This window comes from Bos javanicus, chromosome 29 (assembly GCF_032452875.1).
Source record: "Bos javanicus breed banteng chromosome 29, ARS-OSU_banteng_1.0, whole genome shotgun sequence".
Classification (NCBI taxonomy): domain Eukaryota; kingdom Metazoa; phylum Chordata; class Mammalia; order Artiodactyla; family Bovidae; genus Bos; species Bos javanicus.
The window spans coordinates 42883566-42908150 of record NC_083896.1 but is presented as its reverse complement, the minus strand read 5'-3'; the positions used below and the strand labels follow the sequence as shown (position 1 = coordinate 42908150).

The window sequence follows — 24585 nt, the reverse complement described above, 5'->3', positions numbered from 1 at the left end:
CTTATCACCAGCAGGGCGGGCTTGGCCCCTCCCCAGGGCGGGCGGGCGGGCAGGCGCTGGGTGCAGGAAGCAACTGCCAACACAGCCCTGCCTCTGCTTCCAGTAAGCACAGGAAGCAAGTGGGGCTTGTGGACCCAACACCCCACAAAGGGTCCCCTCATTTGGAGGAAACTCAGTTCAAACTAGAAAAGCCACCAGCTCGGGTTCCCTTGTAGGAAGCCATCTTCCCTCTCTGGCCTGTCATGAGGTGGGGTCTTCCAGCTGCCAAAAGCAAGAGCGGTGGCATTGTAAGGATGAGATCTGGGTTATTTAGGGACCTGGCAGGTCAGGCCAGAGGTTCCCCAGGTGGTGCCGCAGCAAAGAATCTACCTGCAGTGCAAGAGATGTGGGTTCAATCCCTGGGTTGGGAAGTTCCCCTGGACAAGGAAATGGCAACGCACTCCAGGATTCTTGCCTGGAAAATTCATGGAGAGAGCCGGGGGGGCCACAGTCCATGGGGGTCACAGAGTCGGATACAATTGAGCACACACGCAGGTCAAGTCAGCTCAAGCCCAAGAATGCCTTTTATCACCAGAAAGCAGATCCTTAAAGGCCCCAAGGGAAACAACTTGTCTTTCCTGTTCCCAGTAAGGGCCTATTTTCCTGCCAACCTCAGAGCTGCCCAGGGGAATAGCTGAACAGAAAGTGAAAGTCAAGTTGCTCAGTCGCGTCCGACTCTTTGCGACCCCATGGACTGTAGCCTACCAGGCTTCTCCGTCCATGGGATTTTCCTGGCAAGAGTACGGGAGGGGGTTGCCATTTCCTTCTCCAGGGCATCTTCCCAACCCAGGGATCGAGCCCGGGTCTCCAGCATTGCAGGCAGACGCTTTACCCTCTGAGCCAGTGGGCCCCTAATGTTTCATGGCCTGACTGCCCCCACGCCTTGAAGTCTCGTCTTCAGACTTGCTACCTCCCTCTGTCCTTCTACTTGCATCATGCCCGTCTGGGGCCAGTGCCCATGAGGCTCACTCCTGTTCTGCCCCTATGCAAACATGACTTGGAGGGCTCCTGGTGGCCCGTCTTCCTGATGCATCAGGATGTAAAGTTCAAGAGAGCAGGGCCTTATATTCACCCCTGGCTCCCGCAGAAATTCAGCCTTTCTAGGCAATCAATTTAGGGATGGAAATTGACCAGAACCTGAAGAGATCGTAGTACCAAAGGTGCTGCAGAATCCCCGAGGGTTGTGCCACCCAGACAGGGGCGGGAGGCCACCAGCAAGGGTGGGAGGGGGGCCGGGGCAATTCCTGGGGAAGGCCAGCTTCAGATTATGCAAAGTCAAGGCAGCAGGAAGTACAGCCAGCTGCTGGCCTCAGCAGGTTGCTAGCCCCAAAGCTTCACTCTTGGAGCAAATGAGGAAGTTTTAGTCCAGGCTCAGAAGCCACCCCAGTCCAAGATGAGGGTTTTTAGAATATTTCCTGCAGCTGTGGAAAAGTGTAATTAAAACCTACTTTAAGCTCAGTTGAGAGCAGAACACACATAGCAGCTGAGGGCTTTCGAGCCCTCCAGTAGGGAAGTCTGAAGCATCTCCTGCAAGGGAAATTGGTTTTGGTTCTTGGATGGGACCCACTGTTCTCTGGTCAAACTGGCTTCTGGCTTTGAGTGTGGAGAACTGACAGCATAGGAATCACCTGAAGTTCAATGGGACACTCTGGAGCTGGAGCCACTCTGGGTCAGGTCATCTCCTTCCAAGTCGTCCACTGGGCGACAGCACCACCTAGTGGCCACGTCGAGAGGCAGTGAGTCACTCAGGCGTGTCCGACTGCCACCCATGGACTGTACAGGCTCCTCCGTCCATCAGATTCTCCATGCAAGAATACCGGAGTGGGTTGCCATTCACTTCTCTAGGGCATCCTCCCGACCCAGGGATGAAACCTGGGTTTCCCTCACTGCAGGCAGATTTTTTACTGTCTGAGCCACCAGGCAAGGCGGTGGAACCGAGAAAAGCTCACACCCAACCCCACCATTTAGGAAGACAGAGCATGCCTGGTTCCTAGTAGTCAGCTGGCACTCACACCTCTTCCAACCCAGGCTGTGACTCCCGCAGGAGAGCTGCTTCAGTCTTTTGGTAAAAAAATAAATAAATAAATCGCTCAGAGACATAACAATGTATAACCACGCCTGACTGGCTTGTTTTATTGGAGAAGAGGACGTGGAGTTAACAATGTGAATGAAGACAGTTGGGACCTGAGGTTGGGAAGAATACCCTCCCCTCCCCATACAAGCCCACTGCCCCAAATAAAAAATAACCAACTATGGGAGAGCAGCCGAGACAGCGACTGGGGGGCAGGGGAAGGACCATGCGTGTGCTGGGAGGGCCCAGAGGCAGCAGCTGCACGAATGCGCGAGTGTAAGTCTCTGAATCTTCCATGTAGGTCTGTATAAATATATAGATACGCTGTTCGCTTGTCGCCCCTTCTCTTCCTTCTGCTCCGTGCTGCGTGCCGCGGTCCCAGCTCCTCTTTCCACATGAGGGCGAAGGGAAGGGGATGATGCACAAGTCATCACCGGATGGCTATCAGACCCACATCCATCAGCTTCTGGATCTTCTGTGCTATCACAGGGTTCTTTAAGTGTCTGACAAAGAGGCAAAGTTACCCGAAATGAGACTTAACCCCTAAAAATTTTTACCTGCTCGCAGAGCAAGCCCCAGTGTAACCCGCCCTGGACACAATCAGCAAGAGGTGGTAAGGGGAGTCCTGGTGGAAACTGCCCTGTGGGAGAACCGCACGGGCCTCCTCTGCCAGTGGCTGGAACCTGACCACTCTCACTGGACACGAGCCCACGGAAACAGTACACTGAGACCTTTTCCCAGCAACACTGGTCTTTCTAACTAACCACTTAAGCCATTATCGCCAACAAACAAAGCCCTTCCAGCTCACTACCACCTGCCAACCTTTTAACCGAGAACTAGACTATATACATGCTACTTAGGTGGATCACACTGCTGCCAAAGTTGTGCATTCTCACTGTTTTTGTCCACCTTTTCCCTCCAAGGCCGTCACCCCCCAGCTCGACTCACTCGCTGAGCGCCTGGGGGTCCTTCTGCATCTGTTCCAGGATGAGCCGCATGGCCGGGTCACTCATTATTTGCTGCACCTCCGGGTCGGCCATGGCCCGCCGCTTAACATCCTCGGGGCTGTCGTGTCGGTTATACTGGGCCATCACGCAGCGCTGGTAACCATCTGCGGCCTCCTGCATTCCGGCAGGGCCAGAAGGGGAGAGCATTAGCACTACCTGGCTCACTGCTGCAGCAGGTCCAAGGTAACAGGAGTCATTGAGGGGGAGGGCGAGAGGGAAGAATCAGAGAAAGGGAAGCAGGGCAGAGATCCCTGAAGGCCAGGGCAGCCCCACCTTGCAGTTAGAGTCCAGGTCGAGTGCTTTCTGGTAGACATCCATGGCTTTTGTGTAGTCCTTCATCGCCTCCAGGGCAGCTGCTTTCCGGGTATAACCCTTGACTGGAGACAGAAAAGGAGAGAGGTGAGGCATCACCCAGAACACACTTCCGCCTGCTTTCACCTGCTCTGAACACCATCACTCCTCAGCCTGACACTAGCTTCAAAACGTTATAACCTCCAAAGACACACAGGCAGAGTATGCTCTCTCTTCTCAACCCTCTGGCCAGACAGGGGGCAGCGGAGCAGCACAGGAAGACACTTACTGAAGGTTGGCTCCAGCTGGATGCACTCCTCACAGTCCTAGGAAGGAAAAGCAGAAACGAATCAGGCTCATTCCTTTAGAGGAGCTACCCCACAGCTGACTCATCACCTGGGATCACAAACCCAACTGTTCACCCAGGGCCATTACAGGACATGCGACTTTTGTTCTAGTGCCTCTTTTACTTATTTTTGGCTGCACGGGGTTTTCACTGCTGCGGCTTCTCTTCTTACAGAGCACAGGCTCTAAGGCATGTGGGCTCAGTAGCTGTGGTTTCTGGGCTCTAAAACACAGGCTCAATAATTGTGGTGCACTGGGTTAGGCACTCTGCAGCATGTGGGACCTTCCTAGACCAGGGATTGAATCCATATCTCTTGCTTTGGCAAGTGGTTTCTTTACCACTAAGCCACCAGGGAAGCCCCTTATTTTTAAAACTTTATTAAAGTACAGTTGATTTACAATGTTGAATTAGTTTCAGGTATACAGCAAAGTGAATTAGTTACACACATACAAATAATCGCTGTTTTTAAGATTCTTTCCCCATATAGGCCATTATAGCGTATGGAGTGGAGTTTCCTGTGTTACACAGAAGAGCCTTATTAGTTATCTTATATATAATAGTGTGTATATGCCAGTCCCAATCTTCCAATTTACTCCCCACCCCAGTACTTCTGTAACTCTGGCCTCATGGTGATTCAATAGAAGGCCCAGATAAAGGAGAAAAGGAGAGCAGAGAACCAAAGTAAGGAGAACGTCAAGACACAAGAAACCAGATCCTGAACCATCTCACAAGGGAAGGGGTCTAGATTCCTTAGAAGGCTGATGTTAATGAGGGAAAAAACCCCGAAATGTAGGGAAACTTCTACTTCAAAAAATTAAAAAGGACAATGATCACCAGAGGAAATAAATGGACCCCGATACTGACAACTCCATAACTTTATTTTTAGACCAGTGAGGAAATCTGAAAATGGCCTTAGCTTTGCTATTATTAGGTGCTAATAATGTTGTGAATGGATAAGGAGAGTCATTTTAGGACATGTATGCTCAAAAACCTATGAGGTCAAGTGTCAAAATGTATCATTTCCTTTCACAAACAGTTTTAGCAAGCGTCAGTGCTTATTGTTGAAAATGAAGGAAAACACAGGTATTTTGTATACTTGCTTGATGTGTCTTCAGAACATAAAATTACAGGACAAAGAACGCTATGCAGTGTGCCATGCGCACCGTGGCCCAACCAATGGCTAATGAGGAGCCCGAAGACCAGAAGCGATCCTGCTGATTCCTTCCTCCCATTTGCAGTTTGGGAAAAGTCCTATGCCGCCTCTCAGGTGATTAACAATGTTATTCTTTGCTTTGCAAACCAACTTGCTTCTGACACGGCCCTTGTGCAGTCCTTCCAGCAGCAGTGATGTCTCTAGGCTGGACGGACCCAAAAGATCTGGGTCATCAGACAAAAACCATCATGGACTCAGGTACTGGGGTCTCTAGATAGATCCAATTGCCAAGATGCACAGATTAGCTCACGTTCAAGGGCATGATGGAGAGGAACTCCTCCAGTGCTGAATACTGGCATACCTGACCACGTGCGATGTGACTTACAGCAGCAGACCCATATTACTGAGTACCGAAGAAAGGAGTGATGGTAAAGTTCCTATAGAAAGCGAGGCAGTTCACCCCTTCCCCCAAGTTAAACACAGAACTGCAATACCTCCGCCGCTGCATGCAACACCCGGAAGGACCGACACGAGGGGCAGACAGCTGTCTGTGCACCCACGCTCACGGCAGCGCCGCTCCGCACCGCCCGAAGCGGGGACAACCCAACCTCCACTGATGGGTGAACCGACGAACACACAGTGCGGGCTATCCACGCTACAGACCACTCAGCCACGAAAAGGAAACGCTACAGGCTACAACATGAACCCTGAAGACCCTATGCCAAGTGACACGAGCCAGGCACAGAAGGCCCAGTACTATATGATCCCACTTACAGGAGGTCCCCAGAGTGATCAAAGACAGAAAACAGAACGCTGGTTGCTAGGGGCTGGAGGAGAGGAATGGGGAGTTTAGTGTTAGAAGATGCAGCTTCCACTTGGGAAGATGGAAAAGCTCTGCAGCAGAGGGTGGTGATGGCTGCACAACAGTGTGCACAGACTCGACGCCGCTCAACTGTGCATTTAAAACGTCAAAAGGCAAAATGATTACCACATGAAGAAAGGCAATGGGAAGGGAAAAGGATTGACTTTCCCAAATACTTCCTACACGCGAAACAACACTACATGGGCCAGGACAGGGTAACACAGGCCCTGGACTTTCAGTCTCATACACGCACCACCACTTTGAATCTATCATCAAAGCAAGAACGTCAAGCTGATATTGACGAACGCACGAAAAGAGGAAGAACACATTCCTCGTGGACAGGTTACCCTGCCTTCACCTTGAGCGCCAGCTGGAACTCCAGGAGCTTGGTGTAGCAGGCAGCTCGGTTGCTGTACAGCTTGGCGTCTTTGGGGTTCCGTTTGATGGCTTCCGTGTAGTGCTTCATGGCCTGGGGGTAGTCCCCTTTCTGAAAACACTCATTGCCTTTGTTCTTCTCCTCCAAGGCCAGGTCAGGGTTTATGTAGGCCAGCCGCTCTTGCTCCTTCAAGATTTTCTCTGCCTAAAAAAATTCTTGAAATAGTCATTTAAACTCTCATAACACTGGGCTAATAAAAAGTCTGAATTTCAATTTTCAGAAAGTACTGCTTGGTGGTGGTGGTTTAGTCACTCAGTCGTGTCCGACTCTTGCGACCCCACGGACTGTAGCCTGCCAGGCTCTTCTGTCCATGGAATTCTCCAGGCAAGAATCCCAGAGTGGGTTGCCATTTCCTTCTCCAGGGGATCTTCCTAATCCAGGAATTGAACCTGGGTTTCCTGCACTGCAGGTAAATTCTTTACCGACTGAGCTATGAGGTACTGCTGGTGAGATTTAATTTTGGGATTAATAATTTTATATTCCTTACACTATGTACAAACTACAAAGATATATTGTACAGCACAGAGAACATAGCCAATATTTTATAACTTTAAATAAACACTATAGTTAGTAAGTTTTGAGTTGTTATACCACTGAAATAACGTTGTAAATCAACCTTACCTCAATTAAAGAAAAGAATTTTGTATTTCTCATTATCAAGGTATATATACTATGAAACAGAACAAATGGTACTGACATACATTTGGTACAAAGATATGCCTTATGTGAAAATGATGGACTAACAGCTCTTATTTTTCTGACCAATCTTTGTGTGAATAAAATCACCCCCCTGCATAATTTGGTTGTATAAAGTAAGAAAAAATTTCATTTCAGTTCAGTCGCTCAGTTGTGTCCGACTCTTTATGACCCCATGGACTGCAGCACGCCGGGCCTCCCTGTCCATCGTCAACTCCTGGAGTCTACCCAAACTCATGTCCATCGAGTTGGTGATGCCATCCAACCATCTCACCCTGTCGTCCCCTTCTCCTCCTGCCTTCAATCTTTCCCAGCATCAGGGTCTTAATTTACAATAAAAACCACAACACTGTCAGTGCGCTGACCCTCAACAAATTTAAGGTCAAAATGCTGGCCGACTAAAAAAGACAGCAGAAAAACTGGGCTATTTCTATGTGTTGTCATCATTTACAGGAGACACGTCATATAAAATAACCAAAAACAACAAATTCATTACTAAATAAAAATGACTACAATAAATCGAGTTAAGAAAACATCCCTCATTCCCTACCCACCTGCTGGCATTTCTTGAGCACATCTGGGGTTCGGTGCTCTGCCAGAGACTTGTTGTAGAAATGGATGGCATCCTTGTACTTTTCTTCTTTGAAATAAGAGTTGCCAATTCGTGCATAAGCTCTGACAAAGACACAAAGAAGAAGAATTTGCTAAGGGCAGAGCACAGACAAGGTCAGCCTCTGCAGAGGCAAAACATCTAGACACAAGGCCCACATCGTGCCCCCGGCACCACATCCTTCTAACACCTTCAGTCTCAGTCCCTGCAGCCTCCTTTCCAGCCCCCTCCCACTGCAGACACGGGACCCTCCCGATTACTCAAGGCACTCCAGGTCAAGCGTACTTGGCAATTTGTCGGTAGTCTTCTCGGTTTTCTCGCCCCACTTCAATGGCCTTCTCACAAAGCTCCCGGCATTGACCATAGTCACCCTTTTCGAAGTACACGGCTGCCAAGCAGAGGATCAAGAAGAGTCAGCCCGTGCCTCTTCCGCGGGACCTTGGGAGCACTCCCGCGCACGGGCCGGGCCTCACCTGCTTGGTTGGTTATGTACGTCATGTTGGTGGGATCCAGGTCTTTGGCTTTGTCGTAGTGCTTCAAGGCCGTGTCAAAGTCCTTCTTCTTGTAGGCTTCATTCCCCAGCTCTTTTTCTCTCAGCGCCTAGAGGAGGTGCGGAAGGAGGAGGGCTGAGCACATCTAACCCAGATGGCAAAGGGAGCCAGTGCCTGGGATGTCACACGTACGCACAGCACACACACCCACCCGACGAGGCTACGGGAAGCAGGTTCTCCACACCCAGAGGGGAGTATCAGCTGTTAAGATGGAAAACTGGTTTCTTCTCTGCTTCCTCCAAGACACCCCCTTATCCCACCTACTCTCCTGGATTTTTGTCCGAAAGTGAGGGTTTCCTCAGAGAAGAGGAAATCCCCTCAGCTTGAAACAACCTGAGAGCGGACAACACAGCTCTGTGCTGGGTTTAACCCAAGAGGCTGAGCAAGTTTGGTCTCTCTCACGCACAGTCTCTGGGTCCCAGCCACCAGGGAACGACAGCAGAGGGGTGAGGAGGAGCAGGAGGGGCTGTCCTGGTGGCAGGAGTCTGCAGCAGACTCACGATCACCCACACCGTAGGGCCTTTTTCCAGCTTTGAGACACCATGAGCAACCAACGCTTACCCATTTAACGGTACTAAATTTGGCAACAATCTGCTGTTCCCATTTATAAGAAGGGAAATAAAACCGTTCAGCACAGGCCTGATGCTCTGAGAGACTGAAAGTTGTCCGCTAAGCCAGGAAACAGAAGCATATGAGCTGACAGACAACATTCTTCTGGATCACAACAAGAACAAGGGCCACACACAGATTTCAGGCTGACCCTGGCTGATGTCCACACTGCCAGAACCATGAGCCAGAACCACAGTGGCCGTGGGACCCTGTGGCAGACTCTGAGACACATAGTTCCTATGGAACTGCTTGTTACACGGACCTTTTAACATACAAAACATTTTAATTATCAATAACAGTAATTTGACCACACACTGAGCACTCAAAAAACCAGCACAGCCATCCGAAGTCTGAAGATGGTCCTACCGGACACATATTGCCGGCTACTAGGCAGTTTCTAAATGCATGATAGTAAAGTGTTCTAGAGAGACAGATACACACACACCAACCTGCTTCTTATTCTCTGGAAGATCTTCTTCCATTGGCTCTGGTTTTGTCTCCTTTTTGGGAGGTGGTGGTGGTGGAGGTGTTGCAACTTCCTCCTCTTCATCCATACTGCCCAGATCAACTCCGAGCAGGACGCTAAGAGTAGTCATGATCCGGGGATCTTGCAGTTTCCTAGTATTGGTTAAAAAAATGAAGAACAGCACTTAGTCTTCTCCAGAACTGATCTTAAACCCTACTTACTGCTAAAGCTCAGATTATTGAATAGAAAAGATTCTTACCCATGGGAAGGTTGCTAGGTTCTGTACTACCCATGAGTTACAACTGCGGAATGCTCAACCCCTCAAAATTCCATATAAAATATGAGGTAACGCAGATGGGGTTTGTTTCTCGAGGCCAGCAGACACACAGGGGAGTGAGTTACAGGTACACTCTGTCTGATCTCAGGTCAGAGGCACCCAGGCAGTCACAGACACCAGCACAAGATTTAGAGCCGATCTTTAGATCTGATGTGCTTTCAACCTTGAGTTTCCACTCCAACACACCAATAGAGAGGACTATGTTGGGTTCTCACTATCAAGGTACATGTACCATGAAACAGAATCAATGGTATTGACATACATTCAGCACAAAAACACGCCTCATGTGAAAATGTATGCCTGTGTATACAGAAAATACAGAGCTGATGCCAGGTCAGCACTGCCAGGAGTGCAGTGAAGGTGGGGAGGGGCAGAACAAGCCCCCCAGATTACTCTAATACGTGATCTCCCCGACCCTTTCTAGAAATACAAATAAGCAATAAAGCAGTAAACTCTGACTGCTCTTTGGAGGAAAAAAACAAAGGCAGAAACCCCAGTCTGGTCTAGGGAACCCCTGCCACAGGGTCCTAGGAAGAAACCACAACAGTTGTGTTTGTTTCTAGACACAAACCTGCCGCCTTGAACTTACGTGCCCAGGTCGGACGGCTTGTTCCGCAGCTGCTCGATCAGTTCCCGGTAGGTAGGATCTGCGAGCAGAGTCTTGGTCCTGGGATCACTCTCCAACTTCTGGTACAGATTAGGCATGTTGAAAGGGTTCATGAATTTCCTTTCTGTTTTGAATAAAGGAAAGCGCACCACCAGGAAGTCGGTTACTGTGCCCCTGTGGCCTACTAAACCAACACTGGGGGTGGGGGGAGCCTCAACACTACCCAAGTATAAAACAGCAGTCAGTAACAGGGGCAGGGCAGTGTTCTGGGGTCTACCTGCCAGCCGGGCCTCCATATTCTGTAAACCTTCTTTGAGCTGAGGATTGTTTGCTTCATGTTTTAAACCCTCCTCATAGGTTTGCTTGGCTTCTTCAAATCGGTTTAAGAATTCAAGAGCCGCTGCTTTTCGTGAGTAGCCCTTAAACCAGCAAAGAAAGATAAAAAATAAGACACCCAGAGGTAAATTCCAAAGATAAAGTCAAAACAATCTACTTTACAATTCATGGAACAAAACGGGCATTCACGTGAAGGCCACAAAACAAACCAACAAACAGGAAGAGGACCAGGACACAACGGTAGTATCTGTCGACCCTGCAGAACACGGCCGCTTCAGCCCAGTTCATCTCATGACGCCAAGTGCTGTTAGCTTCTAGAGCAGTTTTCTCTTAGTACAGAAAGTAAAACATGTCTTAACTAATAGTACCTCAGATGTGACAAAACATGTCACCACTCTGAGGAACATTCTAACAGGCAGGAAGACCAAGGAGAGGGCAGTAACCAACTACGAGTCTCTCAGGACAGGTGGCCAGGCAGGCCAGAGCTACCCCAGAGGAGCTTCCGGGCTCCTGAAAAGCCCCCTTTGCGCGGCTTACCTTGCCCCAGTCAGGCTTCAGGTCAACGGTCTTGCAGCCGTCCTCGTAAGCCTTCTGGTAGTCTCCCTTCTTGGCATAGGCCGCAGAGCGATTGCTGTAGAGCACGTGGTTCTGGGGGTCTAACTTGATGGCTTCGGAGTAGCACTGCAGCGCATCGTCAATGTTGCCGGCACTCAGGGCCTTGTTGCCCTTCTCTTTGAGCTCATTTACCTGAGAAGAGAGGAACCAATACAGTTTCGCCCCATGAAATTCTTCTTTAGTCCCTATTTCTTAAGTGACACTCATTCCTTTCTGTAGTTGTTGACAAACTGGTTACTTTACACATCAAAAAAAACAAATCACAGATTAATTTACAGTTCCCACGCCTGTGGGAAACAGCAAGGAAAAAATAAAGTAACAAAGAAGAAGTGGCCTGTCTCTGCCCTTTGCTGGCTCCCCTGGGGATTAACAACTCCAGACACTCTTCCAAAAGTCTCAACTTTGAGCTGAAGAAGCCACTCTAGGACATATGCATGAATGCCTTTTGTGGAAAAAGAAATTTCCTTTGGATTTCCAGAGTTCAAATGATGAACTGAACACAGGCCTAGTTGAAGAGGGAGATTCCTCACTGAAGAGGGAGCCAGGAACACAGAGGACTAAGGACGCACTGGTACACGCTCCAGCAACCTTCGGGTACCAGGATGGCCTTCAGGAGCATCAGGACGCTCACCGAGCACCAGAGAACAATCTGTTTCCACTGGTAGATGTCACAACACGGCAGACTGTGGCTGTTTCTTAACAGCTAAAAAATGCAGCTAGGATAAAAATCAGTTTTTGTCATGTTTAAATATTAAACACACTTAAACAAGTGAAGGGGCTGCCCTGGTGACTCAGTGGTAAAGAATCCACCTGCAGTGCAGGAGAGGAGGATTCGACCCCTGGGTTGGGAAGATACCCTGGAGAAAGAAACTGCAACCCAGTCTTGGCTGGAGAATCCTATGGACAGAAGAGCCTGGCCGGCTACAGTCCGTGGGGTGGCAAGAGAGTTGGACACGATTTAGTGACTAAACAGCAACAAAACCGACGGAAGGAGGATCAAGTAGCACTGCTGCAGTTCCATTCCCTCGTCTCTCAAATACCCAGAACCGAAACAGCAGGGGCACACCGAGAGGGTCAACTGGTGTGAAATGGACCTTGGCCATATCAGAACAGGCTTCTAATTAAAAGGCTTCTCCAAACTGGACTTCCCTGGTGGCTCAGATGGTAAAGCGTCTGTCTACAATGCGGGAGACCTGGGTTCAATCCCTGGGTCGGGAAGATTCCCTGGAGAAGGAAATGGCAACCCAGTCCAGTACTCTTGCATAGAAAATCCCATGGACAGAGGAGCCTGGTGCAGGCTACTATCCATGGGGTCACAAAGAGTCGGACACGATTGAGAGACTTCACTTTCACTTTCTCCAAATCAGGGAGCCCAACAAGAGAGGAGGACCACCCCCCAAACGCCCACACATTGGTCAGAACAGCTGTGTCACTCAGGACACAAGCCATTCTTTCCTGGTATGCCCATCCAGTGTACTGATGCAAGAAAGAATTCTGCTGTGAGAAATGACTTCGGAACCCTGAGGCACACCAAATGGGACCCTCCACTAGCCAGAAAAATCTGAAGACAACCTCCAAGAGGAAAAAGGAGAGACTACCAAATTTAACCAGCAAGGAAAAAAATCTTATAGAATGCAAGCTGGAAGGTGAGAAGTTAAAAAACTCAAATAGTTTCACGAGGCAGCTGAGAATACCTTGGTGACATTCTTGCCTATCCTACAGAACATTTTCCAAACTGAGCACACCTTTCCTGCAAGCAGGAAATCAGCACTTGAAAACATCAAGTGGATGGAGAAGGAAATGGCAACTCCACTCCAGTATTTTTACCTGAAAAACCCCATGGACAAAGGAACCTGGCAGGCAACAGTCCATGGGGTTGCAAAGAGTCCAGCGTGACTTAGCGACTAAACAAGATGATTGTGTGCTAAAAATGTGAAGTGCGTGCATTTGAACTGATAAATTTATATCAACTGACACATAATGCATACATAATGCAACTGACACATAATGCCTGTATGTGGTCAAATTTTAAGTTTTATCACTGTGAGATTTTATTTGAAAGGTAGTTTAAAAAAAACACAATTTTACACACTCAAAATGTCTCCTATTTGAGTATTTCCTAGAACTGAAACATGCATCTAAGAGGGAAAAAAAGGTTACATACTGAACGGATGCAGGACAGCAGATTGTAACACACCTGGCCGCCTTGTACAACGGGCCTGTAAACTGCAGTCCCTGCGTTTACTCAGTCTACCTGCATGCACACTTCTACTATGGGCAAGTGCGATAAAGCAATATTTTTTCCCCGTATTTTGATAACTTCGGAATGAGCGCTCTTCTTAAATTTAAAATCAGTTTCTTGTCTGTATCACAGCCTATTCAATCCCAGACACAATTTAGTTATCATGAGGGTGAGAAATGTTTAAACTCTCAGTTTCCACTCTAATTTTTTAAAAATTTAGCAAAGAAGCTCCAGAGTTAGCTAAAGGGAGCAATAGATATACCAGGATAAAAGATTCAGTTTTGTAGATCACACCAATAAAAACTCCGAGCTGTTCCTCCTCCTCCCCCCAATCAACCACTACAGCCCAATAACAGGTTCCAATTCAATAAAACCTCTCTCGAGTCTCACAACCCTCAGGCCACAGAGGACACAATTAACTCACAGAGAGTAACCCACAACAGCCTCAAACTCAGCCTCCCCATAACGCTGAACGAAGTCAAACAACTTACTTCTCTCTGCTTAACTATATACTTTAAATTTCCTTCAGCAACCAAATTCCTCCTCGTGCAATTAAAACCCCACGTTTTAGAAGAACCAGTCGTCGGTCAACTCTTGAATCACACACATACAAAGAAAAAACTAAGAGAGGGAGGTGCTGCACATAATGATTTGTAAAACCCTGGTAGAGATGAAATTCTTTCCAAGGACTTCTGTTGTACCCTCTCCTTTCCCGAATCAGGCTAAGAAGTCGGCCTGCTGCTCATCATACCTTCACTCAACACTCTTCCACCCCGGCCTTCCATGCAGAGAAGGAGGGTTTCCCCGCAACTGGCCACCGAGTCCATCAGCTACTTGCAGTGTATTCCCGTCCCCGCGTTCCTCCAAGTTAACTGGGGCCAAATCCTGGGTAACCTCTTTGCAATCTCAGATCTCTCTCCCAGAAGACGAATTCCCAGAGGTTGACCTGATCCCTCTCGCCTTTCCCAAGGCCTCTCGCCCACCTCCAGCCCTCCAAACGCCGCGGGCGCCATCCCCTGCTCAGCCTGGACCCACGTCCTGGGAGGCCTCAGGGGCCCAGCCGCGGCTCTTCTTCCCGCCGCGGGCCGGACTTAAGCCGAACTGGTGCGTCCCCCGGCCCATCTCGCCGACTCGACTGGCGACGAGCACTGAGGCGACCCCGCGCTCCCCGCCGCCAGGCCTCACTCCCCGTCCGCCCGCCGCGGCCCTCACGCCCTCGCCTTCCCCGCGGCTCCGCCGACCCCGGCCCCCGCCCCGGCCACAACAATCGGGCGCCCGCCCCGCCCCTCCACCCGCGGCCCAGCCTTGGCGGGTGCCAGAGCGGCCACGGGCCGCAGCCCGCCCCTCCCCCTTCACCTGCTCCATAGCCCGGTCCGAAACCCCGTTGAATAGACTCCGTCGGCTCCGCGTTCCCAACCGCACGCGCCGCCTTCTGGAACCTACTAGAAGCTGCCGGGACCCCCAGATCCCGCCTCTTCCTCGCCGGCTCACTGGTCGCTTCCCTCTAGGGGGCTTTCTATGGTTTCCTCCCATTGGCTTGAAGTCTAGCCCATCATCTTTGCTTCTTTCTCATTGGACAGTGGGGAGAGTCCTGCCTCCCCCGCGTTTCGAGACTGGACGTTGCTCTGAAAGCCCCACCCATCATATACTCTATGATTGGAGGGAGGGGCGGACCTCTGCGACACCGATTGGTCACTTAGCCCGCCAATCATGGCCGCGCTGGCCGCGCCCATTGGTCCTATTCTTTCTGGAAATTTCCACCTCTCCCATTGGGCTGACAGACTCCGTGACAGCACCGCCTTCAGATTTAAAAAATTTCAATTGGTCGGTAAGTTGCAGACACTTTGTTCTGATAGGTTTAAATTGCTGCCCTTCAAAGAGCAGGGTAGGGTTTTTACAGCAGCGGTGGGTTATGGGAGTCTGAGGCCACAGACACGCTCTGCAGTGGTCGTTTCTGAGGGTGTGGGTTTGGTGGGTCCGCCCGGGCCGCTTCTTCCGTCGGTCTGCGGCGAGTCAGTCTGAAACAGTTCGCGTCTATCCGGCGGCATTGAGTCTTGGTCCTTCGCCGGAGTGTCAGGCTCAGGGGTCCCAGCCAGTGAGGGTGACAGTTTGGATTGGCCTCGGGAGCGCAGCCTGGCCCGTCCCTGAATCCCAGTATTGGGTTCTGGGTGTCCCAAAATCCCGCGTGATGGTGAAGGCGCTGGGGCTCGGGTAGGACTGGCTCGGAATTTCATCTTGGCCGATCTCCTCGGTGGAGATGCACACCCTCGCTGAACCTCGCGGGTAGAGGGCCGTGGCGTGGGATTGTTCACATTCGTGCAGTAGAGTTTTTAGCCGTTAATGAAGGGTCTCTGCCTCCGTTATTCGGAGGTAAGGGGATGAAGGAAACAAAAGACCTCACTGAGGTGCTTGATCACCTACTGGCGGCGTCCTGGGCGATTCTTAAAATCGTTGCCCTCTTGCGAAAGGCAGGACGGGTACCTGCAGAGAAACAGAAAGGGCTAGAGCGTCAGAGAGACATGATTTCGCTCTGGGCCAGTGTGGTTCACGGAACAAAGGCCTTGCATGTCTGGGGTCTAGAGGGAGCTTGGGTGAGGGTCTTAGGCATTGCTGCGCCCGCCCCACCTCCCCACCCCCAGCTGGGTAATGCCATCCCTTCCCTGTGTTTTAGCTGCCCTTTATGCCAATAGGTTGTCACAGGGTCCTCTTCCATCCCAGCTCTGTGACCCCCTTCTCAGACATTGCAACCTAGGTCGCTGCGGATCGCATGCCTCACTTGATAACCCCCTCCCTTGCTTGGACCTTTGGAAGCTTTTAGACTGGAGATCAGGGCCTACATGACAGGCCCACTTTTCCCATCTGTTCTTTGCCTGTCCTCCACCTTCAGCACCAAACTCCAGGCGCACTCTTCGTCTGTTCCTTGAGCTAGGTGGGCTCCTTTATTTTGGGCCTGCCTGCAAGATGTTTCCTCTGCTGGCATCCCCCTTCCACCAACTCTGCCAGGTCTTGCAGGCTAATAAGAGCTGTCAAGGTTCTCTGGCGACCTGCTTGCAAGCAGCTCACTCATTTCTGTCTGCCAGTTTATTTGCTTTCACTACGCCATGGGCCACACGAGTCCTACAGCAGCAACTTTGGTATCCATCCATGGCATATTTTGTAGGGCCTACAAGGGCCTTGTGTCTATTTTCGTTTATATTTTTGTCTTCCATGTAGGTTATACAGTGTCTTGCACCTAGCTTAATCAAATATGCCCTGTAGTGTTTTAGGTGTAATTGTGGGCACTGGGGAGGTGCAGTGAGGAATTAAAAAATCAAAGTTTGCACGTAGAACCAGCAGTAGAGACAGAGCACTGGGTAAGTGGGCAGTGTTGCATTTTCAGCAGGGGGACCAGATCAGACCCCAGTGAGAAGCTCATACTTGAGAAAAAACCTGAGGAAGTGAAAGAGTGAGATTCATGGAACTCCTAGGGAAGAAGCTTGCCAGTCAGAGGGAAGGTCAAATGCAAAGGCCTTGGGGTAGCCAAAATGGCAGGGGTAGGAAGGAGGGGCGACTAGAGGAACTAGGGGTGGGCAGGAGACCCTGCAGTATGAGATGGCGTTGTGTTCACTTTGGAACATGCCAGCGGATTTTGAGCAGGAAAGTGATGTGATCTGACAGGTTTATCAGGATCCCCCTGACTGCTGTGTCAGGGACGAGGCTGAAAGCCCAGGGGACCTCCTAGTTGGCCGTGGCAGGATTCCAGGAAAGCTGTGATGGAGCTGTGGGCCAGGTGGGAGCAGAATTTGGGTGAGAAAAGTGGGATTAGGAATGCATTTTGGAGGTGCTGACAGGGTCTGTTCATGTAATGGATGCAGGGCATGAAGGAAGGAGGTTAACTCCAAGGCGTTTGCCCGCCTACCTGCTAAGTTAAATCTGTCAACAAGATCCTGCCTTTCTTGGCACGGTGCCCAGACCACCACACTCCTGCCGGTCCCAATGCTGCCCCCCAGCCCGGCTCGTCCTTCAGCGCTTGAGGCCCTTCGAGGCCTTCCATCATCTCCCCCACAGCCTCTCTCCAGGCTTCTCTCCCGTCCCTCCTTCTCTGTGACCTGGCCTTTGCTGTCTCATATCCTGTTTGTATGATTGTATGTGTGGCACACTGCTCTGGGTACAGGGGCTCTTGAGTGAGCAGGGCAGGCCTCAGCTACAGGCTCTGCACAGGTGAACCTTGTCTTCCAGTGGGGGAGACAGGTGGTACTGTAACTCACCAGCTGTGTGACTTTTGGCAATCTGCTTAACCTCTCCATGCTTCAGTTGCTTTCATTTTAAAGTGTGGATGGACAAGTTTCAGTGTCAGAGTAGTGAGGACTGAATGATTTTATATTTATAAAGCTGACAACAGTGCCTGATGGCAGAATATGTACCATAAGCATTTGTTAAAGAAGTAGATGCACAAATGAAGATAATTCTGGAGTGGTGAATGCTACATAAAGAAAACAAAAAGTAAAGATAAAGAGTAGTTACCAGGGAGGCAGGGAAGGAGGGCCCAGCAGTTGCTGCTTAGTAAAAGCCCCAAGCCAGGGACAGAGTTCAAGACAGGGCAATAGGAACTGCAAAGGCCCTGAGGCTGAAACAAACCTGGAATTTTCCAGGAACCCAAGGAAGGCTTTTCTCTGCTCTCGTATCCTTTGTCTGTAAATAGAGAAGACAAGCCAATGGTTTCCCAAGGTCACAATAAGAATTAAACAAAATTAACCCATGCTTGTTTTCTCAGACCTGAAACATAAAACTTTGAGAGCCCTCTTTCAGAAAAGAAAAATAAAATACAGTGTAAAAAAAAAAAAAAAGTATAGAACTTTAGAAGGGGTGCAAATGAGGGACCCTGAGGTCCTTATGCAGTGTCATGGTAAAGCCATTCTGAACATTAACATTTCCACCAGTTCAGGCTTCAAATTTCTTAGTGAACTCAGCTCTCCCCCAGGGTCCAGGAGGCAGTGATGGGGGCCAGCTGGCCAGGGTTCCCTTCCCCAGGTCCCTGGAAATCAAGCAGAAGCTCCACCGCAGCAGGCGTCCTGGCCCTTGACGACGATGCCCGATGCTTCAGTGACTCATGCTGCTATTTTTGGTGCTGCTGCTCTCAAGGTGGGGAGCAAGATGGCAAGGGCTGAATCTGGAGTCAACGCTGAGGCTGTAAATCCTGTAGCGAACGAGAGACAGAAGGAGTCACCGTGTACAACCAAATTCTCTGCAGAGCAAACTCTTAGTTTTAAAGTTCTCCCAGAGGACTTGCCTGGTGGTGCTGGGGTTAAGACACCACACTTTCACTGCAGCTCAAGTTGGTTTCATCCCTGGTTGCAAACCTAAGATACCACATACCATGAGGCGCAGCCAACAAAAAAGCTCTACCAATATCAGGAAAAGCAGCTGGAGGACAGGAAGCTAGGCCTGGGAGCGAGGAGAGGGGCGGGGCAGGGCTTGGCTCAGAACTCTGGGGTCTGTAGAGCCTGGGAGTTTCGTTTTTATAAGCACTTTCACTGTTGGAGTGGAAACTTAAGACAACTTTGAGTTTCCTTCTCCACAGGAGAATGAAGTTCCATTCTGGGTTCTGAGAAATTCCTAAAGAATATTTTCATTTCCCATTTAACTGAGTGATTGCTACTTTCACCTACCCACTAACACAAGTCCTGAATAGCAGGAAAAGCGTGGGGAGAATAAAGTGCTGTAGAGTTCTGCTCAATTCAGTGAACTCACAGAGCCAGGAATTGTGCCAGACACTTCAAGGAATAAAATGATGGTAATTATTATCTAATAAGTATTCATCAGAGAGCCCCAGAGCCCAGTCCTGTCCACGGGCCATCCCAGGGTGAGCTCCGCCAGCCTCGTGGCTATAAATACCATCTTGGATGACTCCCACGTTTCTATCTTCAGATCAGATCTGTTCCCAGTTCCACACTTGTCTACCCAGCTGCCTCCTCGACGTCTCCGCTTGGATGGCAAATGGACTTTGCAATGTGTTCAAATCAGAGCTCCCAACATGCTCCCCTGAAGCTGTTCTTCCCTTGACTTCCCTCTTGTCAGTGGCCTCACTATTCTTGGGCTGGTTCACGCTGAAAACATTGGAGGTGTCCTTGACTCCCGTCTTTTACAGCCACGTCCATTTCAGCAAAGTTTGTCAGGGTTCGACAGGGACCCTTCTGCAAGTTCCCATCCGTCTCCTGGCTTTGGGAAGGAGAAGGGCGGGTTGGCTTCCTGAGCAGGTAGGTGGCCAGAGGCAAAAGGAACCGCTGGCTGGGGCTCCCAGGTCATATCCAGGCCTCCCACATGAGATGCTTCCAGTGTGTGGGGCCTATGATTGGTCGCTGCCGTGGGCACTCAGGCCTAGGACCTAGTCCATGCGTGTTAAGTTTGGTGAGTGAGTAAACGGAGCTGATCATGTGTCTACTCCCTCATGGGGCCCTCCGCCTCTCCCAGGGAGGCTCTCTGACCTTGCCCCCTCTAGACTTCCTTGCTCCTGATTCTCTCACCCTTGTCTAGGTCCAGTGGGTCTGTTCAGATTCAAACGTGCCAGTGCCACTATCTTCTTTCCAACATCTGTTTCTTGAGAAATAACAAGTGGTGCAGAGTGTGAGCATGGGGAAAGCAGCCCTCTCATATCCTACTGATGGGAAGTCACACTGAGTAGCGTCTATTTAAAGTACAGAAAGCAGCTTCAGGTTTACAGATTTCTCCCGTCTGGGCCTAGCCTGGCGGCACAAGGAAGTATTTTGTTGTTCAGTCACCAAGTCCTGTCCGACTCTTTGCTACCCCCTGGACTGCAGCCCGGCACACTGGAAGCAGGAAGGATTCCCTGGTGGCTCAGACGGTAAAGCGTCTGCCCACAATCCGGGAGACCCGGGTTCAGTCCCTGGGTCGGGAAGATCCCCTGGAGAAGGAAATGGCAACCCACTCCAGTATTCTTGCCTAGAAAATCCCACGGATGGGGGAGCCTGGTGGGCTACAGTCCATGGGGTCGCAAAGAGTCGGACACGACTGAGCGACTTCATGGACTGCAGCACACCAGGCTTCCCTGTCCCCCACCATCTCCCAAGGATTGCCCAAGTTCATGTCCATTGAATCAGTGATGCCATCCAACCATCTCATCCTCTGTCACCCCCTTCTTCTCCTGCCCTCAGTCTTTCCCTGCCTCAGGGTCTTTGCCAACAAGTCAGCTGTTCACATCAGGTGGCCAAAGTATTGGAGCTTCAGCTTCACCATCAGTCCTTCCAGTGAGTATTCAGGGTTGATTTCCTTTAGAATGGGCTTCCCCGGTAGCTCAGCTGGTAAAAAATTCACTTGCAATGCAGGAGACCCTGGTTTGATTCCTAGGTTGGAAAGCTCCATTGGAGAAGGGATAGACTACCCATTCCCAGTATTCTAGGGTTTCCATGGTGACTCAGCTGGTAAGAATCTGCATGTAATGCAGGATACCTGGGTTTGACCCCTGGGTTGGAAAGATCCCCTGGAGAAGGGAATGGCTATGCACTCCAGTATTCTGGCGTGGAGAATTCCATGGACTATCCATGGCGTAGCAAAGACTCGGACATGACTGGGTGACTTTCACTTTCACTCCTTTAGGATTGACTGGTTGGATCTCCTTGCAGTCCAAGGGACTTTGAAGAGTCTTCTCCAGCACCACAGTTCGAAAGCATCACTTTTTCGGCACTCAGCCTTCTTTATGGTGCAGTCCTATTTGTGACGGCAAAGGGAACAGCACCCGACCCCACGTATACCCGTGGAGGATACCGGGAACCACGGTGTTGTCTCCTTAGGATGGAGTATTAGTAGTGTTCAAAAGAACAAGCTGGTGGATACTGACAGGAGAACATGCCCATGATGTACCGTGGAACAACGGAAGTTAGTCATGGAGCAGTGTGTATGAGAAAAAAGAAAGTGTATATCTTCATATACACAGGATATGCATGGGAAAAGTCTAGACGGATACACAGCTAACTGCTCAAGTTTTGCTCCTGTGGATGGGGAATGGGGAAGGGTGCTGGATTAGTTTGGTAGGGCTGCCATAACTAAATACCGAAGATTTGGTGGCTTGAACCACAGAAATTTTCTGTCTGGAAGTCCAAGATCAAGGTGCTGGTAGACCTGGTTTCTTCTGAGGTCTTTCCCCTTGACCTGCAGACAGCCGGCTTCTCACTGTTAACTCACGTGGTCTTTCCTCTGTGCAAGCATGCACTCCAGGTATATGTCCAACTTTCCTTTCTTTTGGCTGCACCATGTGGCTTGTGGGATCTCAGTTCCCCAACCAGGGGTTGAACCTGGGTCAAGGCAGTGAAAGCCCAGAATCCTAGCCACTAGGCCACCAGGGAACTCCCAAACTTTCCTCTTCTGATAAGGACACCAATCAGATTAGATCAGGGCCCACCCTGAGGGTCTCATTTTAATTTCACCACCCCTTTAAAAACTGTCTCCAAATACTGTCTTGTTGTGAGATATTGAGCATTGGGAATTTAAAATGTGAATTTGGAGAGGGGACATAATTCAGCCCATAACAGGGGTTTTCAATTTTTATTATGGTGTTAAAATTTGTTACAACGAGCACTACTATTGGAGAGTTTTGTATATTTCAAGACAAATGTCCCCAGAGCACCCACCTCCTTCCAGGCCTTCTCTGAAGTTAGAGGGGGGCAGCCAGTGCCCTCCCTCAGCCAGCTCCAGGTCTCCAGCTCCAGGTCTCCAGCTCCCGGTGTTCTGAGGCCTGTCCCTGAGGAAGACAGGGTGAGCCCCTCTGGGTCACTGGCCAGGCCCTCAGACTCGCCCTGAGAGGAGGCATGCGGAGAGGCCTCTGCCAGGCAGGCCTATAGTTTACACGTACATACTTCGGACGTGTAATACCTTGTAACCCATCTTTCCCTTTCACACCTCTCAATAGAATCAGATCAGATCAGATCAGTCACTCAGTCATGTCTGACTCTTTGCGACCCCATGAATCGCAGCACGCCAGGCCTCCCTGTCCATCACCAACTCCCGGAGTTCACTGAGACTCAAGTCTATCGAGTCAGTTATGCCATCCAGCCATCTCATCCTCTGTCGTCCCCTTCTCCTCCTGCCCCCAATCCCTCCCAGCATCAGAGTCTTTTCCAATGAGTCAACTCTTCACATGAGGTGGCCAAAGTACTGGAGTTTCAGCTTTAGCATCATTCCTTCCAAAGAAATCCCAGGGCTGATCTCCTTCAGAATGGACTGGTTGGATCTCCTTGCAGTCCAAGGGACTCTCAAGAGTCTTCTCCAACACCACAGTTCAAAAGCGTCAATTCTTCGGTGCTCAACTTTCTTCACAGTCCAACTCTCACATCCATACACGACCACAGGAAAAACCATAGCCTTGACTAGACGAACCTTTGCTGGCAAAGTAATGTCTCTGCTTTTGAATATGCTGTCTACGTTGGTCATAACTTTCCTTCCAAGGAGTAAGCGTCTTTTAATTTCATGGCTGCAGTCACCATCTGCAGTGATTTTGGAGCCCAGAAAAATAAAGTCTGACACTGTTTCCCCATCTATTTCCCATGAAGTGATGGGACCGGATGCCATGATCTTCGTTTTCTGAATGTTGAGCTTTAAGCCAACTTTTTCACTCTCCACTTTCACTTTCATCAAGAGGCTTTTGAGTTCCTCTTCACTTTCTGCCATAAGGGTGGTGTCATCTGCATATCTGAGGTTATTGATATTTCTCCCGGCAATCTTGATTCCAGCTTGTGTTTCTTCCAGTCCAGCATTTCTCATGATGTATTCTGCATATAAGTTAAATAAACAGGGTGACAGTATACAGCCTTGACGAACTCCTTTTCCTATTTGGAACCAGTCTGTTGTTCCATGTCCAGTTCTAACTGTTGCTTCCTGACCTGCATACAAATTTCTCAAGAGGCAGATCAGGTGGTGGTATTCCCATCTCTTTCAGAATTTTCCATAGTTTATGGTGATCCACACAGTCAAAGGCTTTGGCATAGTCAATAAAGCAGAAATAGATGTTTTTCTGGAACTCTCTTGCTTTTTCCATGATCCAGTGGATGTTGGCAATTTGATCTCTGGTTCCTCTGCCTTTTCTAAAACCAGCTTGAACATCAGAAAGTTCATGGTTCACATATTGCTGAAGCCTGGCTTGGAGAATTTTGAGCATTACTTTACTAGTGTGTGAGAGGAGTGCAATTGTGCAGTAGTTTGAGCATTCTTTGGTATTGCCTTTCTTTGGGATTGGAATGAAAACTGACCTTTTCCAGTCCTGTGGCCACTGCTGAGTTTTCCAAATTTGCTGGCGTAATGAGTGCAGCACTTTCACAGCATCATCTTTTAGGATTTGAAATAGCTCAACTGGAATTCCATCACCTCCACTAGCTTTGTTCGTAGTGATGCTTTCTAAGGCCCACTTGACTTCACATTCCAGGATGTCTGGCTCTAGGTCAGTGATCACACCATCGTGATTATCTGGGTCGTGAAGACCTTTTTGTACAGTTCTTCTGTGTATTCTTGCCATCTCTTCTTAATATCTTCTGCTTCTCTTAGGTCCATACCATTTCTGTCCTTTATCGAGCCCATCTTTGCATGAAATGTTCCCTTGGTATCTCTGATTTTCTTGAAGAGATCTCTAGTCTTTCCCATTCTGTTGTTTTCCTCTATTTCTTTGCATTGATCGCTGAAGAAGGCTTTCTTATCTCTTCTTGCTATTCTTTGGAACTCTGCATTCAGATACTTGTATCTTTCCTTTGCTCCTTTGCTTTTCACTTCTCTTCTTTTCACAGCTATTTGTAAGGCTTCCCCAGACAGCCATTTTGCTTTTTTGCATTTCTTTTCCATGGGGATGGTCTTGATCCCTGTCTCCTGTACAATGTCACGAACCTCATTCCATAGTTCATCAGGCACTCTATCTATCAGATCTAGGCCCTTAAATCTATTTCTCACTTCCACTGAATAATCATAAAGGATTTGATTTAGGTCATACCTGAATGGTCTAGTGGTTTTCCCTCCTTTCTTCAATTAAAGTCTGAATTTGGCAATAAGGAGTTCATGATCTGAGCCACAGTCAGCTCCTGGTCTTGTTTTTGCTGACTGTATAGAGCTTCTCCATCTTTGGCTGCAAATAGAATAACTATACAATATTGGCCACTGAAGCAGATAGTAAAATGAAACTAGGCAGGTTATAAAATATGAAGACCACATGACAACCTGGATGAAGGGAGGTGCAAAACTGTGATACACAGCAAAGATGTTAGGGGGACCCGGGAGGTGCAGGGGTTCATCTATCTGAATGAGGCAATATAAAGAAGAAAGATGGCGTGGTGAGATG

The 24585-nt window shown here is 49.4% G+C and overlaps 2 protein-coding genes across 3 annotated transcripts; one reads left to right on the top strand and one right to left on the bottom strand.

Annotated features, from left to right (window-relative positions):
• Nucleotides 1-2141: 2141 nt before the first annotated feature.
• Nucleotides 2142-14712, bottom strand: STIP1 (stress induced phosphoprotein 1). The gene is made up of 13 exons (XM_061406774.1): nucleotides 14631-14712; nucleotides 10955-11164; nucleotides 10359-10500; nucleotides 10064-10205; nucleotides 9121-9289; nucleotides 7985-8111; nucleotides 7797-7899; nucleotides 7456-7576; nucleotides 6128-6349; nucleotides 3698-3734; nucleotides 3391-3494; nucleotides 3059-3231; nucleotides 2142-2613 (listed from the first exon to the last, which is right to left on the bottom strand). The coding sequence occupies exons 1-13, from the start codon at nucleotides 14637-14639 to the stop codon at nucleotides 2541-2543; spliced, it is 1632 nt and encodes a 543-aa protein (XP_061262758.1). The 5' UTR covers nucleotides 14640-14712; the 3' UTR covers nucleotides 2142-2540.
• Nucleotides 13459-22645, top strand: LOC133241380 (proline-rich protein 36-like). Of its 2 annotated transcripts, XM_061406785.1 has the most exons (3): nucleotides 13459-15102; nucleotides 20426-20518; nucleotides 20868-22645. In XM_061406785.1, exons 1-3 carry the CDS (start codon nucleotides 13921-13923, stop codon nucleotides 20871-20873), a joined length of 1281 nt encoding a protein of 426 aa, XP_061262769.1. In that variant the 5' UTR covers nucleotides 13459-13920; the 3' UTR covers nucleotides 20874-22645. The 2 variants fall into 2 exon arrangements, with proteins under 2 accessions (XP_061262769.1, XP_061262768.1); XM_061406784.1 differs by lacking the exon at nucleotides 20868-22645 and having other exon boundaries at nucleotides 20426-20837.
• The last annotated feature ends 1940 nt before the right edge of the window (nucleotides 22646-24585 follow it).